This window comes from Andrena cerasifolii, chromosome 3 (genome assembly GCF_050908995.1).
Source record: "Andrena cerasifolii isolate SP2316 chromosome 3, iyAndCera1_principal, whole genome shotgun sequence".
Classification (NCBI taxonomy): domain Eukaryota; kingdom Metazoa; phylum Arthropoda; class Insecta; order Hymenoptera; family Andrenidae; genus Andrena; species Andrena cerasifolii.
In genome coordinates this window covers 21,073,714-21,087,529 of record NC_135120.1, presented here as the reverse complement: position 1 = coordinate 21,087,529, position 13,816 = coordinate 21,073,714, and the positions used below count along the sequence as shown (strand labels likewise).

The following is a 13,816-nucleotide window of genomic DNA, read 5'->3' as shown; positions in this document are numbered from 1 at the left end:
GAACCAGCCGTACAAGTTTTCTTCGAAGTGACAAGAAACACCACTAATAATGGAAACAAAACCATGAATGAACTGCGGCAGACTCTGAAACATGAATTCTTAAAACACCTGCTTTGTGGTTAATTCTATTTATCGGAGCTTTAAACGATGCTTTGAATCCTTCCTCGATTGGTATCGTACTGAAACTTCTCTAAAAGCTGCAGGCTGCAAGAAGTAAGCAGCTCGAGCGGATCATTATTCATGAATCGTAAATGATTCCCGTTATTCAGAGCACATCTAGCATCTCCGTGATGTTTTATAGAACGCATAGGCACAGCCGCGTAGTTGGCTGGAACGTATTCTGCCCTCTTTAGTTAAAATGTCCTATCTAACGTATTGAAACAATCGAGAAAACTGAAGTTTTATCATTTCCTTTGCACCGTCCTTATTTTCCTTCATTCAAATTCAAACATGTTGCCATTATTTCGTAACAGCCCAATATAATTTTATGTAATAGGTGTACCGGTAGGTGATGTATTATTAACGTACCAATTAATTAATTGTTTTATATAGGATATTATAACCATTTGGAAATGAGTTAGGTTAAATACATTATACTGTTTATAAATCTTTACGAAGCACGTAGAGTCTTCTAACTTTACTTAAAAGGTAAAAGACGCGTGGAACTTCAAATATTTCAACATATCTAAAAAATTGAAAAAATGCTAGATAGGACAGTTTAACTAAGGAGGGCAGTATTATTCGCATGAAAACTGTGGCATAAGGGGTAGGCTTTCCCCACTTGGCACGCTCTTCGCTCAGATGTTTTGGCGACGCTCTGTCCCTCTACCCTTAACCCAATCTCGATCCAAACCCTCCCTAACTACGGCGGAGTATTACCCTAACCCACATCTGAGGGATAGACTCGATCTCCGATCTGGACCAAGAACCTTATTGCGAGACCTGACGAATGAAAGAAGTCACGATTCGAGTGCCCTGAATTCAATAATTTATTACCCTCAAATAGCAAGGCACGAGTGACAATATGCAGTCTCCTCGTTTCATTCTGTAACGCGAATTTTCGCAAGATAATCAATTTGTTACAAGCGACTTACTTCATTAATTGAATTTCCTCGTGGCTGTACGCCTATGCATAGGCGAGCGTGGTACAGTCGTTCGTTTGCATCGCGGTACCGTTGCACGGATTACACGTTTGCGCTTGTGCCAATAAGTAAAAACTGAAGACCAGATGTAACTGTTTTGTACCGAATACTTTACCTGAGGAACTTTCAACCGCGATGGATTCTAGATATCCCTCATTCCGTTCCCATTGACTGTGCACGGTCTAAATCCGCCGTGGCAACCACCTGAACCTCGCATAATTTCCCACGCGACGGTATGTCGAGCAGCGATCGACGTTAATTGAAATTGATCACCGTTCACGTTCTAATTGTCGCCTGTTCATCGACAGGGTCATTACAGGCGAGGGGTGGCGTTGTCGGCTCTGGGCAGGCACGAAGAAGCGCTCTTTGCCCTTTGCATCAGCGTGGCTATTGACAAGAATCCTCAAGCTGTGCGGCACGAACTAATCAAGGTACGTGGTTCTTCACACTGACTTCTAAATGCTACGTCGCCCAGCGGATAACGCTCACCTTTCGCGCTTTATCTCCACGCGAGAAGCCAGAGACGGGCAAAAGTTTTATTTAAATAAAATTTCGAGTAACGAACAAAAGTTATAAAATTATTCCTCACGTGTCGAATAAAGTTAACCCGAGTGAACTCAACGCCTCGGCTTTTGGCGAACGCGCGGCAGAAAATTATTCGACGCCGAATAAACCGTCGAATAATCTAAAGTTGAAGTAACTTTTATTTGATCCTTGTTTAAATAATTTATTATTTAGTTAATGCCCAACTCTGCGAGAAACGCGCGGATTCTAGCAACGGGACATTGTCTTGTAGCAGCGACGAAATTACAGGGTTAAAAGTGGATGGACATTCTTAAATTATATTTCACAGGCTGGCTGAACTAATTACGTATTCTTCGGGGCTAAATTGCCGAGATTGACAGTAACAGGATTAAGGTATCCGTCGGGCACAGATTCAACACAGGAAGGGGCCACGAATTTCCCAATTTTAGCTATAGCTTACGTTCGTTCTAATTTCCATACCGTTAGGAGCGCCGCATGAACACAGATAGCACGTAAACGAACGGGTACAAACGAGCGAGGGCGAGAGGAGAATCAAGATATTGTACTAGAGTCACGAACGTACACAAAAGAAGTGGACGTCTCTGTGCGCGACGGCATTTCCGGCACGGCTGCTAGTGGTATAGCTTAATGACTCGGTATGATAGTCGTCAGGTGAGTGACCCGTGCCGGGGGCAATGATAGCCACTCACGAGTAGGCATACTACATATTTGAGAAGAGTCTACTGCTTGCTCTGTGACGTGTCCTCTCCCTGCGCTACGTTCTACATCGGTACCCTCTTCGAAATCGAAGAAGAATGGCAAATATAAAAATTCGTTCGAAGTGCAACTTTCCCCGAAGTTTTGTATAAAAATTAACAACAGTCATTAGTTCGAGTTAGATAAATAAATCTCAAAGTTAAGCATCCAAAGAAGGCAGAAATTCTAGTTTCCTCTTTGATGGAAATTGTAAAGGTCCACAGGAGAATCAGACGTGAGTCCACATGCGTTGCTAACGGTAGAGTCAACTTTTAATTGATAAAAGTTGTACGTCGTACCAGGAATCAAAGGGGTTAATTAAATCCGATTAAATCTGACTCCGGCGGGAAAGACTCGAGACGACCGTAATGGGTACACTCTACGGTGTTGACTCAGGACTTCGTAGAACTGACGGATCGTCCAGTTGTTTTTAACGCACTACTCCATCTGCGCAAATTTACCTAATCGGTCACCAAATTGAACAGAAAAAAAACAAAATGGAAGGAAACGACGCATCTCTATCGAGCAATTTCACATCATCCGTCGAGACGAAATTTTGGCGCTCCATAGGTTCCGTTAAAGTCGCTTTTTTTCCCTGTTAGACGCGCGAGGGCTAGCGCGTTTCCCAGCGTGGGCGGAAGATGAACGAGCCAAGTCACGGAATAAATACTCGGCGAATTGACTTTCATGAGTAACACCGACCGCTTAGAGCGACCCCGGGACGACGATACGATTCCTTTATTATATAATAAACCCCGCGACGATCGCCTACGCGGCGGACGAATGGAAAGGAGAAGAATGAAGTATGAGGAAGAAAAAAGGCGAATTTATTTCCCGGCTGGCCTCTGCGCGGCGGCGTATCAATCGATGCAACGATTGCGCGTTCTAATAAGACTCCAGGTGAGTGACCCAAGGCTAGTCTACACTCAAGGCAAGGCCAGCGGTAATTACTCGCAACTCGATACCCGTTCGAGTCTTTAAATCGCGGGTATCGTTTTTCCGTTCGTCGCGAGCTAGTCGTCACGGTTGCAGAGTGGCGGGCTTTTCCGAGGCGCTTCCTTCGCGGCGGTGAAAAGCAAACCGTCGCGTAGACGCTTCATGCGCAACGTGAAACAACTCCTGCGGTGGTTCAACGCCCCTGTTGAGCATAAATCATATATACCGCGAATTAAGCGAACTTAATGCGTCACCAGTAAATGGTAATAGGTATGTTAACTAGCATTTGAACGACATTTACGTTCCTGACGTTTTTAATACTTTAATTAAACTGATAATTTACAAGCTGATGAGGCAGGCAATAATTGGGAGGAAGCTGGATAAGTTATAAACGATCTAGATATGTGCGGGTTCAGTCGAGACCCTAGAAGCCGTAGGATTAATGGCGAAGAGGCGACAGAGGCTCAGCGGGTCGGAATTCGACGACTAACAAGTCCAGAGGTACCGGTGGCAAATTGAATTCCGAACGGTCATTATGTAACGGAGAGCCTGGCGGAATCATTGACGCAAGCTGCACCGGTACTTATGTAAGATCGAGGAATCATTTCTTTTCGCGGTAGCGTCCGAGGCGCAGGGCGAACAGCGCGGAGTCCCTGGCGACTGGTACTTTCCTTCCTCGCGAAAACGTTGTTCCGGATGCGGGTTGCGAGGAAGTTGCACAAGCCGGCGTGAAATTTTTACGTATCATCACCGCTCGCCTTTGGACACGGTAAATGACTCCATTAGCAGGCACGCGAGACTACTATCGTTTGAGGACAAGCATCCCCTGCCGGTGCAGAAGAGTTCATCCGCATATTGCTATTAACAAGCTTCCACGCTCCTTCGAGAGAGAACGCTCCCCAACGATTTTCTGTTTAATGAGAGAAAAGAACTCCCTTCGTCCCGCCGCTGCTTATTCCTCCTCAAAGTGCTTGCGCATCACCCACGGGACATTTACAGCCTCTCAAGTACAGCGCGGCAGACGTTTACAAATGACGTCCACTTTGCCCACGTAATTTGCCGCGCGGGATCGAGCCGCATTTCGAACGTGCCGCGATGTTGCAATTACGCGACGCGTAGCGCTCGCGATTTTTCTGCCCCACCCCGCGTGTCGAAACGATCGTAAATCCTACTTACAAGGATTTACAGGCCTGATTTGCATAGGACAGAGACAAAGAGACGACTCTATCGCGTTAGCAGTGTGAGGCGCGGGCATGACGACAGAGGCGCGGCTTTCGCTGTGTGGCCACATTAGAATTACAAAAGGCATCGTTCCGCATTGTCTTCAGGTGCTGTACAAAGTGCTGTCGGCTGGCCAGCGTCGTTACAACGTGCCGTCCCGCGCGCCCTACAATCTGACGGAGGGCGCGTCTCGCGCGAGGAGTCGTCATCGTCATCAGCTGATGAGCAACAAGAGGAATCGTCGGGCGATCCTGAACGGCTCCGACTGCGAGGACAATAGCAGCAGCGGCGAGGAGGAGTTCACACAGGTGAGGATCTCGTATTTGCAAGCGTACGGTAGGGGAGACTGGGGCTAAAAGTTCCGGGGGTAAGTTGTTCCGACGGCTCTATCTTCAAAGTAAAAAGAGCGTTGTACTTTTAATTATTTTCTCCGCGTGAGCTGATCACGCCGCTCTGTCGCCCACTTTAATAGCGTCCGCGACAGCGAATTGCGTGGTTGTAAGAAAGGACCTATTAGTCGCGTACCAGATAAGTAAAAAATTTTCTCATCATTATTTTTTGGTCTATTTCAATTATTTAACTTCGATATTATTGATTGATTCGTTCTTATGGATCGAATGACATTTAAGAACATGGTGTGATAGTGTTTATAGTTTCAATATATGTATAAACGGAATAGTCTTTCAAATTGCTACACGTGTCGGTTGGGGCACGTTGTTACAGGGACAAGACTTCAATCGAAGTTATGCGTAAAGATAAATAAAAACTGTCGGTAGGGAATTCAATTTCTGCCACTTGATTCTATCGAGACTTATTAAAATACTACAATGTGGACAAGAGGCCACAGTAGGCTACAAGTACGAATTCAATAAGTAGGTACCTACATACAGTTGAATGTAAGACTGATTAGTAGATTAAAGTTTTTATACCAAAGATAATGTTTATGGTTATTATATCGTTTTGGTTTTCTTTTAAAGATAATACATTTTTGTTGGTCCGAACAGGAACGTAAACGTTACCGAGCTACCGTGGTTAAAAGAACGGCGGAAACAGTACAATCGACCGCGCCATATCGATCTACGAACGTTGAGACCGATACACAATTCTATTTCCTTAATTGCGCGCGCCTTTGTCATTTCATTTGTTTCCGTTGATTAAACATCGGCTAGCGCAACGATGATAATTAATACCCTAATTACGTTGCCCACTCCGCTTCGTCTACCTTGATTAATTGTTTTATTTCCTCCGCGGCGATCAGTGCACCTGTTCGAGATCACCGATTATATTGTAACGGCGCGACTACTCCGAGGAGAGCACGTAATTGCCAATCAATTAGCAATTATTATAGATGAACGGGAAATACGGATATCGGTGGCGGTAATAAGCGATCGGGCCGACTGGAACTTATATAAACCCGACATTTCAATTACGCTCGATCACCGATGGCCAGGATAATCTGCCGGTGTTCGATAACCAGTAATCGCTGGTCACGTTTAATTACAAATCCCCTGGTTAATAGGGTTTCGAATTCCCTTGCTTTTTGTTGTCGACCATGTCGCGTTCTGTTACGATAAAGCTGCACCTCGGCCGACAGACGAGACAGAGGACACGTCAAAATAAAGAGATCGAGTAAACGAGACGCGACGACGGTTTAAATCGCTTGAAATAATCTTGCAATTAGAAGCGTTTGTTTCGCCGTGATTCACGGGCGGGGGCAGAGGGGGCGCAGCCCGGTGAAACGTAATCGACTACCGCGACTGCAAGAAAAGACGAAACGAAATATCGAGAAAATAGGTTCCGGACAGATTACCCGGTTGCATAATAAGCCATTAAGGGGGGAACCTTGTGTAAAATGAAATTTTTGAACATTTTTTTTTTTTTGTTTAAATCGATAGGAAATTTCCTCAGGAATACGGTAGAAAAGTTAGAAAGTGATCAGAGATGTTCTTGTACGTTATTTTCAAAATAAAGTGAACGGTTGTATTGGGCGGAGCGGCTCAGGTAGTCGGCCTTCGTCGGGCGCTCGGCCTTTCTGTCCCTTCTAACTGTGTTAAAACCTATACTAATGTACACCAGTTGTTAGACCCACCATAGCACTGCCTTTTTCGGCGTCTATACGTGTACATTTGTGTGTATAACGGTTTTGAAAAAGATGCCCCTTCGGCGAGGGGTCCTCGCTCATTGTCAGTTCAGCAGCGTCTCTTGAGTGAAATCGGTCGTTTACAGAGCCTTATACGAATATATACGAATAAATTGAAAATGAGTCGAAAGCTGCAAGATAATAATCCAAATTATCGTCCGAATCGTCCCAGACGGCGAAAAGCTCCTAAAAAATTCGAATTTAAGAGTGCTGAGATAGAAAGTGAAAAGACGAGCGGAGGCGAAGGAACGAGCTCTTCTGCTAAGAAAATAAAAGCTACGTCGGCAGATGTAATTATTAATTTTACACATTGTTACCGAATTATAGAATTCATAAGTGTTTTTAGTGCAATATCAGATATTTCTGTGTGCAAAACGTGTAAACAAAAACAAACATATGGAGAAACAGGCAGCCGTGGATTAGGTTTTAAAATCGCCGTTACATGTGCGTGTGGAACTGTTTTAATCAATTCGGGACCATTTCTAAATAATAGTTTCGAAATTAACCGCAGAATTGTGTTTGTGATGCGTTTACTAGGCGTGGCACGTAAAGGAATAAATATATTTTGCGGCATGATGGATTTAGGCTGTGAATTGAGTGTAAGTGCTTATGACGGCATTATACAGCATATACATACCGCAGCGCAAAAAATGTATAATGACACGTGTCACAAAGCTGTTGAACAAGAAAAACAATTGAATGAAAAAAAGGAACAACCCTTGACAAGACTCAAAGTATCTGGAGACGGCTCTTGGAAAAAGCGAGGATTTTCTTCACACTACGGTGTAACGACGCTCATCGGTTATAACACGGGGAAAGTCATCGATTTATTGGTGAAAAGTAGCTACTGCCAAATATGTACGTTTTATAAAAACGATAAAAAGAATCCCGAATATTTAGAGCACAAAGAAGATGGGCATTGTGCAGTAAATCACAGTGGGTCTTCGGGTAAGATGGAAGTAGATGCTGTAGTTGAAATGTTTCTTCGCTCTGAAGAATTACACGGAGTACGCTACAGTAATTATATAGGAGACGGTGACGCTAAGACGTTCAAGGCTATACTCGATATTGAACCGTATGGTCATAATTTCAAAATTAAAAAGAACGAGTGCATTGGACATGTGGAAAAGAGGATGGGCAGTCGGTTGCGCAATGTAAAAAAGAGTGCAAAATTAGGAGGAAAAGGAAAACTGACAGACGTGTTAATAAAAAAATTAACAAAATACTACGGTCTCGCTATTAGGCGTAACAGTGATTCTGTGATTGAGATGAGAAAGGCGATAATGGCAACATTTCATCACCTATCTTCGACAAATAAAAAACCGCAGCACGACGATTGTCCCCCCGGCGCCGATTCGTGGTGTAAGTGGCGCGTCGCACAAGCCTCGGGGCAAGAATTTGATCATCCACCTCCATTACACGAAGATGTACAAAAACATATTCGCCCAATTTATGAAGACTTGTCACGGGATGATTTGTTAGAGAGATGTTTAGGTGGACATACGCAAAATGCTAACGAGAGCTTTAACGCTATCGTTTGGCGTTTAGCACCTAAACATCTCAACTGCGGTATTAAAATTGTTGAAATAGCTGCTTTTTTGGCTGCCGGCCTGTTTAACGAAGGATTTTCGTTTGTCCTTCAAACAATGCAACAACTTAGCATAGTAATTGGACAGCAGAGCAAAAGGTTTGCCGAAAATGAGGACAAACGCCGTATTCAACAGCAGGAGCGCCGCAGCCTTCCTTGGGCCAAAGAGGCTTGTGCTTCTCGAAAAGAAGAAAAAACGGCTGAGTTACAAGTTTTTGAAGAAGAGGAAGATCTATTTTATGGCCCTGGAATCGCAGATTAACAAAAAACTGCGGTAAGTCAAAATGAATTACGATTTTTCTGTTACTCAAATTTTAAACGCATTTTTCTCGAAACGCAAAATTTCGCATGCCGTGCAACGTAGCTCAAAAACTAATTACTCGATTTTTATGAAACTTGGCATATATATTCTATAAATAATTGGCCTCAGCATGACGAGCTCCGATTTCTTTATTTTTTATGTAAAATATTGTTATTAACAATTGTTCATAACCGAAAATCCGTTTCTTTCTTCAAAACTTCGCCATTTTTGCAATTTTGAAAATTTTAATAAAAGAAAAATGTCATGCTGAGCGTTTTTGCATAAAGTAACTATTCCATTTTGATTTTTTTGTTTCAGATCATTTTTGTGCATTGTACACTGCACGGCGAATTTACAGGATGCCATTTTCAAGCCGCCATTGCACCATTATTATTAACAATTAAAATTTATAAAAAATATATTTTTTTACATTATAACGTTAATAAATGGTATTTCAAATTTTAAATCAATCTGCGCATTACATTTTCCAAAAAAAAATTCTTGAAAAACAGACCATTTACATAAGGTTCCCCCCTTAAGCGTTACGCAACCTCGCGGCGCGGCGTCCCGCGGCAAACAAAGATGAATTGTATTTCAAAGAAAAGGAGCTCTAATCGTGTCAATCCTAATAATTCGAGATTAAAGTTCGCGCTTGATCCAATTATGCTTGTTGATTCATTGCAGACTGTTAGTAGGAGACTTCTGTCAACCGTAGCACCACAAAACAGCAGCAAGCTGCAGGCTGGCCTGGATCGGGTCTATCAAGACATAGAGAAATTGAGAAGTAAGTTGCGAATGTATAAAATACGGTGGGAAATTAATACCATGCATCGACGGTAGACAGAGATCCGTGTAAAGTATTAGTTCGGTGCATACGAGTTTCTTTGTTTATGGCGGAGATAGAATAATAATTACTAACGCTGGTTTGGGACTCAAGAAATGTCACGGAAACTCGGCAAAAATAAAATAGTTAAAATCCAAAAAAATATTTTCATTCGCGATTCCTTTAGCGAAACACACCGACCTAATACTTTGCGTTTTCCGAGTTCAGTAGATTGCCAATCACGAAATGAAACTTCGTTTCCTCGTGAAAAATGAATACCAGCTTGGAAAGGTTAGCCGATTACGTTTTATCTGACATTTCGTATTAATAACCGCCGTTGCACATTTACCATGGTACATGCGGCTGAATACGTACCATTGATAAACGGGTCCTCGATAGCGAGGTATTTAAAAAATGGAGATACATTTGTCGCTTGAAAGGAAAAATAAATTCGACAGTACAGAAATTTTGCATCTAAAAATATTCAATACCACACAGTCCGTTGTTGAATATCCTCAGTGGATCATTAACATCGCTATAAATGATAAAGAAATATACAAATTTGTATCTAGAAATCTTTAGACCATCAACATTATTATATATTCGTGTAGAGTAAATCTCCCAATTACTGCCAACGTCCCTCTTACTGCCACTTAATTTATTTTATTTAATAAACACGCAACGTATAAAGAATGGTGTTAAAAAGAATTTATCATAAAATTGGGACTGTTCTTCTTCTTTTTATAGTACATTCTTTACACGTTTTTTTTTATACCTTCCTTTTTTTTTTAAGTGAAATAAATAAAGTGGCAGTAATAGGGGCACTGACAGTAAATGCGACATCTACCCTAGGTATAAGACTTCTGTGCTCGTGTAAGATGAAATTTTAGAAAAAGTAGCCTCGAGTCGAGAGTTCTGTAGTAAATTGCATGGATGTTAAAGAAATTATCGTGTCGTCACAAGTCGATCCAAATCTAGACACGCTGTAACCGATGAAAATGGTCATCCTTCCAGGACTCGATGCGAGGCCCGCCGAGGTTCTTCTACCACCTCTTTCTGGTGGTACAGCGGGCGAGTTGGACTGCATCTTGTGCTGCCGGCTCTTATGGAAACCCGTAACGACACCATGTGGGCACACGTATTGCTGGATGTGCCTAGATCGTTGCTTGGACTACTCCTCGGCTTGTCCTTTGTGCGTCACGTCTCTGGCCGATGTAAGTATCGCTTTCTTCTGCGGACAAAAGTCTTTCTCCAATATTAAAGTAGGATACACACAGCCTGGCGACGACTATTCTACGTTTCTACTCTTTGACATTATCCCGACAGATTCGCGTCCTCTGGAATCTAATAAACGCGAGTCCTTAGGCACAAGTCGTTAGACACGAGTCGTTGATCCCGAACAACGTCCTCTGCAACAAGATAATTCTCATGGGACGCCGAGTATCGGCGACACCTGCTCATAAAAGAGACACAATACTTCCTAGCGGTTAACGATGCTGCGGATTGAAATGATTATTGTTTGCGGTCACTGAAGCCGGCAGCAGCTTCCGTGTTCGTGGCGTCATTGTCAATTGTCTACGCAGGCACAGTCGTTAATGACGTTAAATAAATCTTGCGGCGAACAATCTTCTATCTTTCCTTTCCCCCCCGTCGACAGAGACAATCCAAAGGGATTATGTATTATTATTACACAGAATTTCATACAGAAGATTCAATAGAATTTCCATGACTTCAACGATCGAAGGTTGACAGTTCAGTTACTCCGATATTCGGGGAAGTAGATTCGCTTTCCTGTTTTCTTCTTCATCTCATCCCTCAAATTCCCCCGAATCTACTACGACCCCAATATTTAAATAGTGACGGACTCAGGATTTAATCTTGCGGAGGAGTCGAGTTGAAGGAATGAAAATATTTTTAACTCAAATTCAATAAAATTCATTAGGTGATTATAAAAATTTATTTAAAGAATAAAATCGAAATTTCTTTTCTCTTCACAAAGCTCTTGAGTTCCATCAGTCGTGGTTACATTAATCTCCTTTTCCCTTTTTTGGGGGGTGCCAGGCCCCTCCTCCGGTTGCGCTACCGCATTCTACGGTGCCTTACTCCGCATTTCCACAGACCGAACATACCACGAAACAAGTACATCAACACCCCAGTAATCTAAATCCCTAATCCGAAGCTTACCCGAGCGCTCCGTTGCAACCAGCTAAAACGCTCGATGCATTATTAACGCCGGTCTCCAGAGGTCGGGCCTCGAAATCTCTCGTCAAAGACGGGGAACCTGGGGAATTCGGGTTCATGAAAAAGTCAGGAAATTCGCCGGCGACATCTTCCCCGTTGAAGGCACCGCTCGATGAGAAGGACGTGGCTTCTGGTCGACTTAGCAAACTGTCCTTTGCTTCCAGTACTTGGCCAGCAGCCAGAAGACGGTGACAGACTTCGTGGAGAGGGCTTTGAAGACGGTTGCGCCGGCGGAGTACGCCTCGAGGGCGGCCAGCCACCGATTAGAACTCGTCCAGGGACTAGGCCTCCTGGGCAGCGAGCAGATCGCGGTTTTCGTTTGCACCACAGCCTTTCCCTGTGTCGCGTGCCCGCTCTTCGTCTACGAGCCCAGGTACAGGCTGATGGTCCGTAGGTGCGTGGAGAGCGGTGTCCGGCAGTTTGGCATCGCGGCCTGCCTCAACAGGGAAGCCACGGGGGCAAAGAGGTAACTATTTGCATCCAGAGATTCATTTTGTCATAACGCGTCCGCAGTCGTCCCCTAAACCGTGCGAGTTAGGAGCGTTTTGAATTACATACGTGACTTACAATGCATTTCATCTTGATTGGATTTCAAAGTACAAAACGATGGATAGAATGGAATTAAGGAGGAACGCGATGCATATAGATTTTTTTACTTTATGTCTGCTTTCATTCAAAAAGGGGAGTAGATGTTAATCTTATTGAAAACTGAATGTACAATGTGCAAAACTTTCATGACGATCAAAGGGATCGTTTTCTTTTGCCATATTACATTGTTTTATTAAGCAGCGAATAAGTATTTGCGGTTGGGTAACCATTTGGACCGAGGATCTCTTCGTCTTCCAGTGTTAAATATTTGCTGTTGGGTAACTTTTTACATTGAGAAACCCCTTACTTTGCGATATTAGGTATTTGCTGTTAGGCAAGTATTTGCACTCGAGACCATACTTGTTTTACAATAATGGTAATTATGCAGCGTGTTAGGATCGCGTGAAGATCTCTTGATAATACGCACTTCTGTTATTCAGTCATTAGTTTCTCACTGTAGGTCCTAAATTCAAGCGTATTTTCATTGGGGAATATTCAGCTTGGAGTGTGTAGAATCTTGAATTGTTTCGATCAAGTGAAATTGCGAAAGAAACATTTCAAGAGACACTTAGTTATCGATGTTTGATTTGGAGAACACATGTTGGATAACCGATTCAGTAACCATTATAAAATAAAAAGTGGTATGCACGATGTTTCGCGGAATATATTATCGAGGAAGGTTTGTACGATACAAAGGAGCTTTGATAAACCAACGGAAGGACTGGTAAAAAAGACAGACGCGGATTTATTTCATTCGCCATCTGGACTGTACATAGACCTCTCTAACGATGAATCATCAACGTATAACTGTACTGCGGTAAGAGTTTTCTACCGCACTGAGTGAGACGATTATTGTACCGGAGCTAGAAGGAAGGTGACTCTTCTTGTTAAAATGAATCGAAGTTTCTTTTTCAAATGTGAAATTTCATTGGAAGAAAAGAGGCGTTGATAATATTAATATCGTAAAATTCAGTCTCTTGCTGCGAATCTCCTTAACGCGTGAACATTTTGTGTAAAGCTAGTGATTTATGCGAAGCTCAGAATTGGATCATCAATTTAATTACTGCATCTATATTATGTTAAAGAAATCAATATCCTCTAATAAGAAATTGCGCCTCACAAGTGAACTTTAAAGATCGAAATCATATTATCATCTATCGATTTTGTCGATTGATCTAGTGACATATTTCCAACTTGCGCTTGTCAAACACCTTTAAATAATACGAATGTTGCAGGTACGCGGAATACGGCACCATGCTCGAGATTCGGGACCGGGTACTGTTGAAAGACGGATGCAGTATTCTCAGCACAGTCGGTGGAAGGAGATTCAGGGTCCTCTCGGGGGGTGAAAGGGATGGCTACGACACAGCTCAAGTGGAATTCCTGAGGGACACGATTGTACAGGATGACCAACTGTTGAACCTCTTGGAGTTGCACGACAAGGTAAGCTCCCCGCGAGTCTAATTAAATCAGCAACTAATACTGTCCGAGAATCTACATCTCCCTGTAGATCGGAACATTAGCAACAGCTATGAGAGGAACGCAAACATAGAAG

General features: G+C 42.9%; 1 protein-coding gene across 1 annotated transcript in view; it reads left to right on the top strand.

The window, feature by feature from the left end:
* LOC143366730 (LON peptidase N-terminal domain and RING finger protein 3) overlaps nucleotides 1-13,816 on the top strand; it is a 51,850-nt gene that overhangs the window by 34,744 nt on the left and 3,290 nt on the right. Inside the window, exons 3-8 of the mRNA XM_076808050.1 lie at nucleotides 1,451-1,573; nucleotides 4,688-4,888; nucleotides 9,294-9,393; nucleotides 10,447-10,646; nucleotides 11,838-12,139; nucleotides 13,497-13,704. Of these exons, the coding sequence (XP_076664165.1) occupies nucleotides 1,451-1,573; nucleotides 4,688-4,888; nucleotides 9,294-9,393; nucleotides 10,447-10,646; nucleotides 11,838-12,139; nucleotides 13,497-13,704 (1,134 nt within the window). The remainder of the gene's footprint in view (nucleotides 1-1,450; nucleotides 1,574-4,687; nucleotides 4,889-9,293; nucleotides 9,394-10,446; nucleotides 10,647-11,837; nucleotides 12,140-13,496; nucleotides 13,705-13,816) is intronic.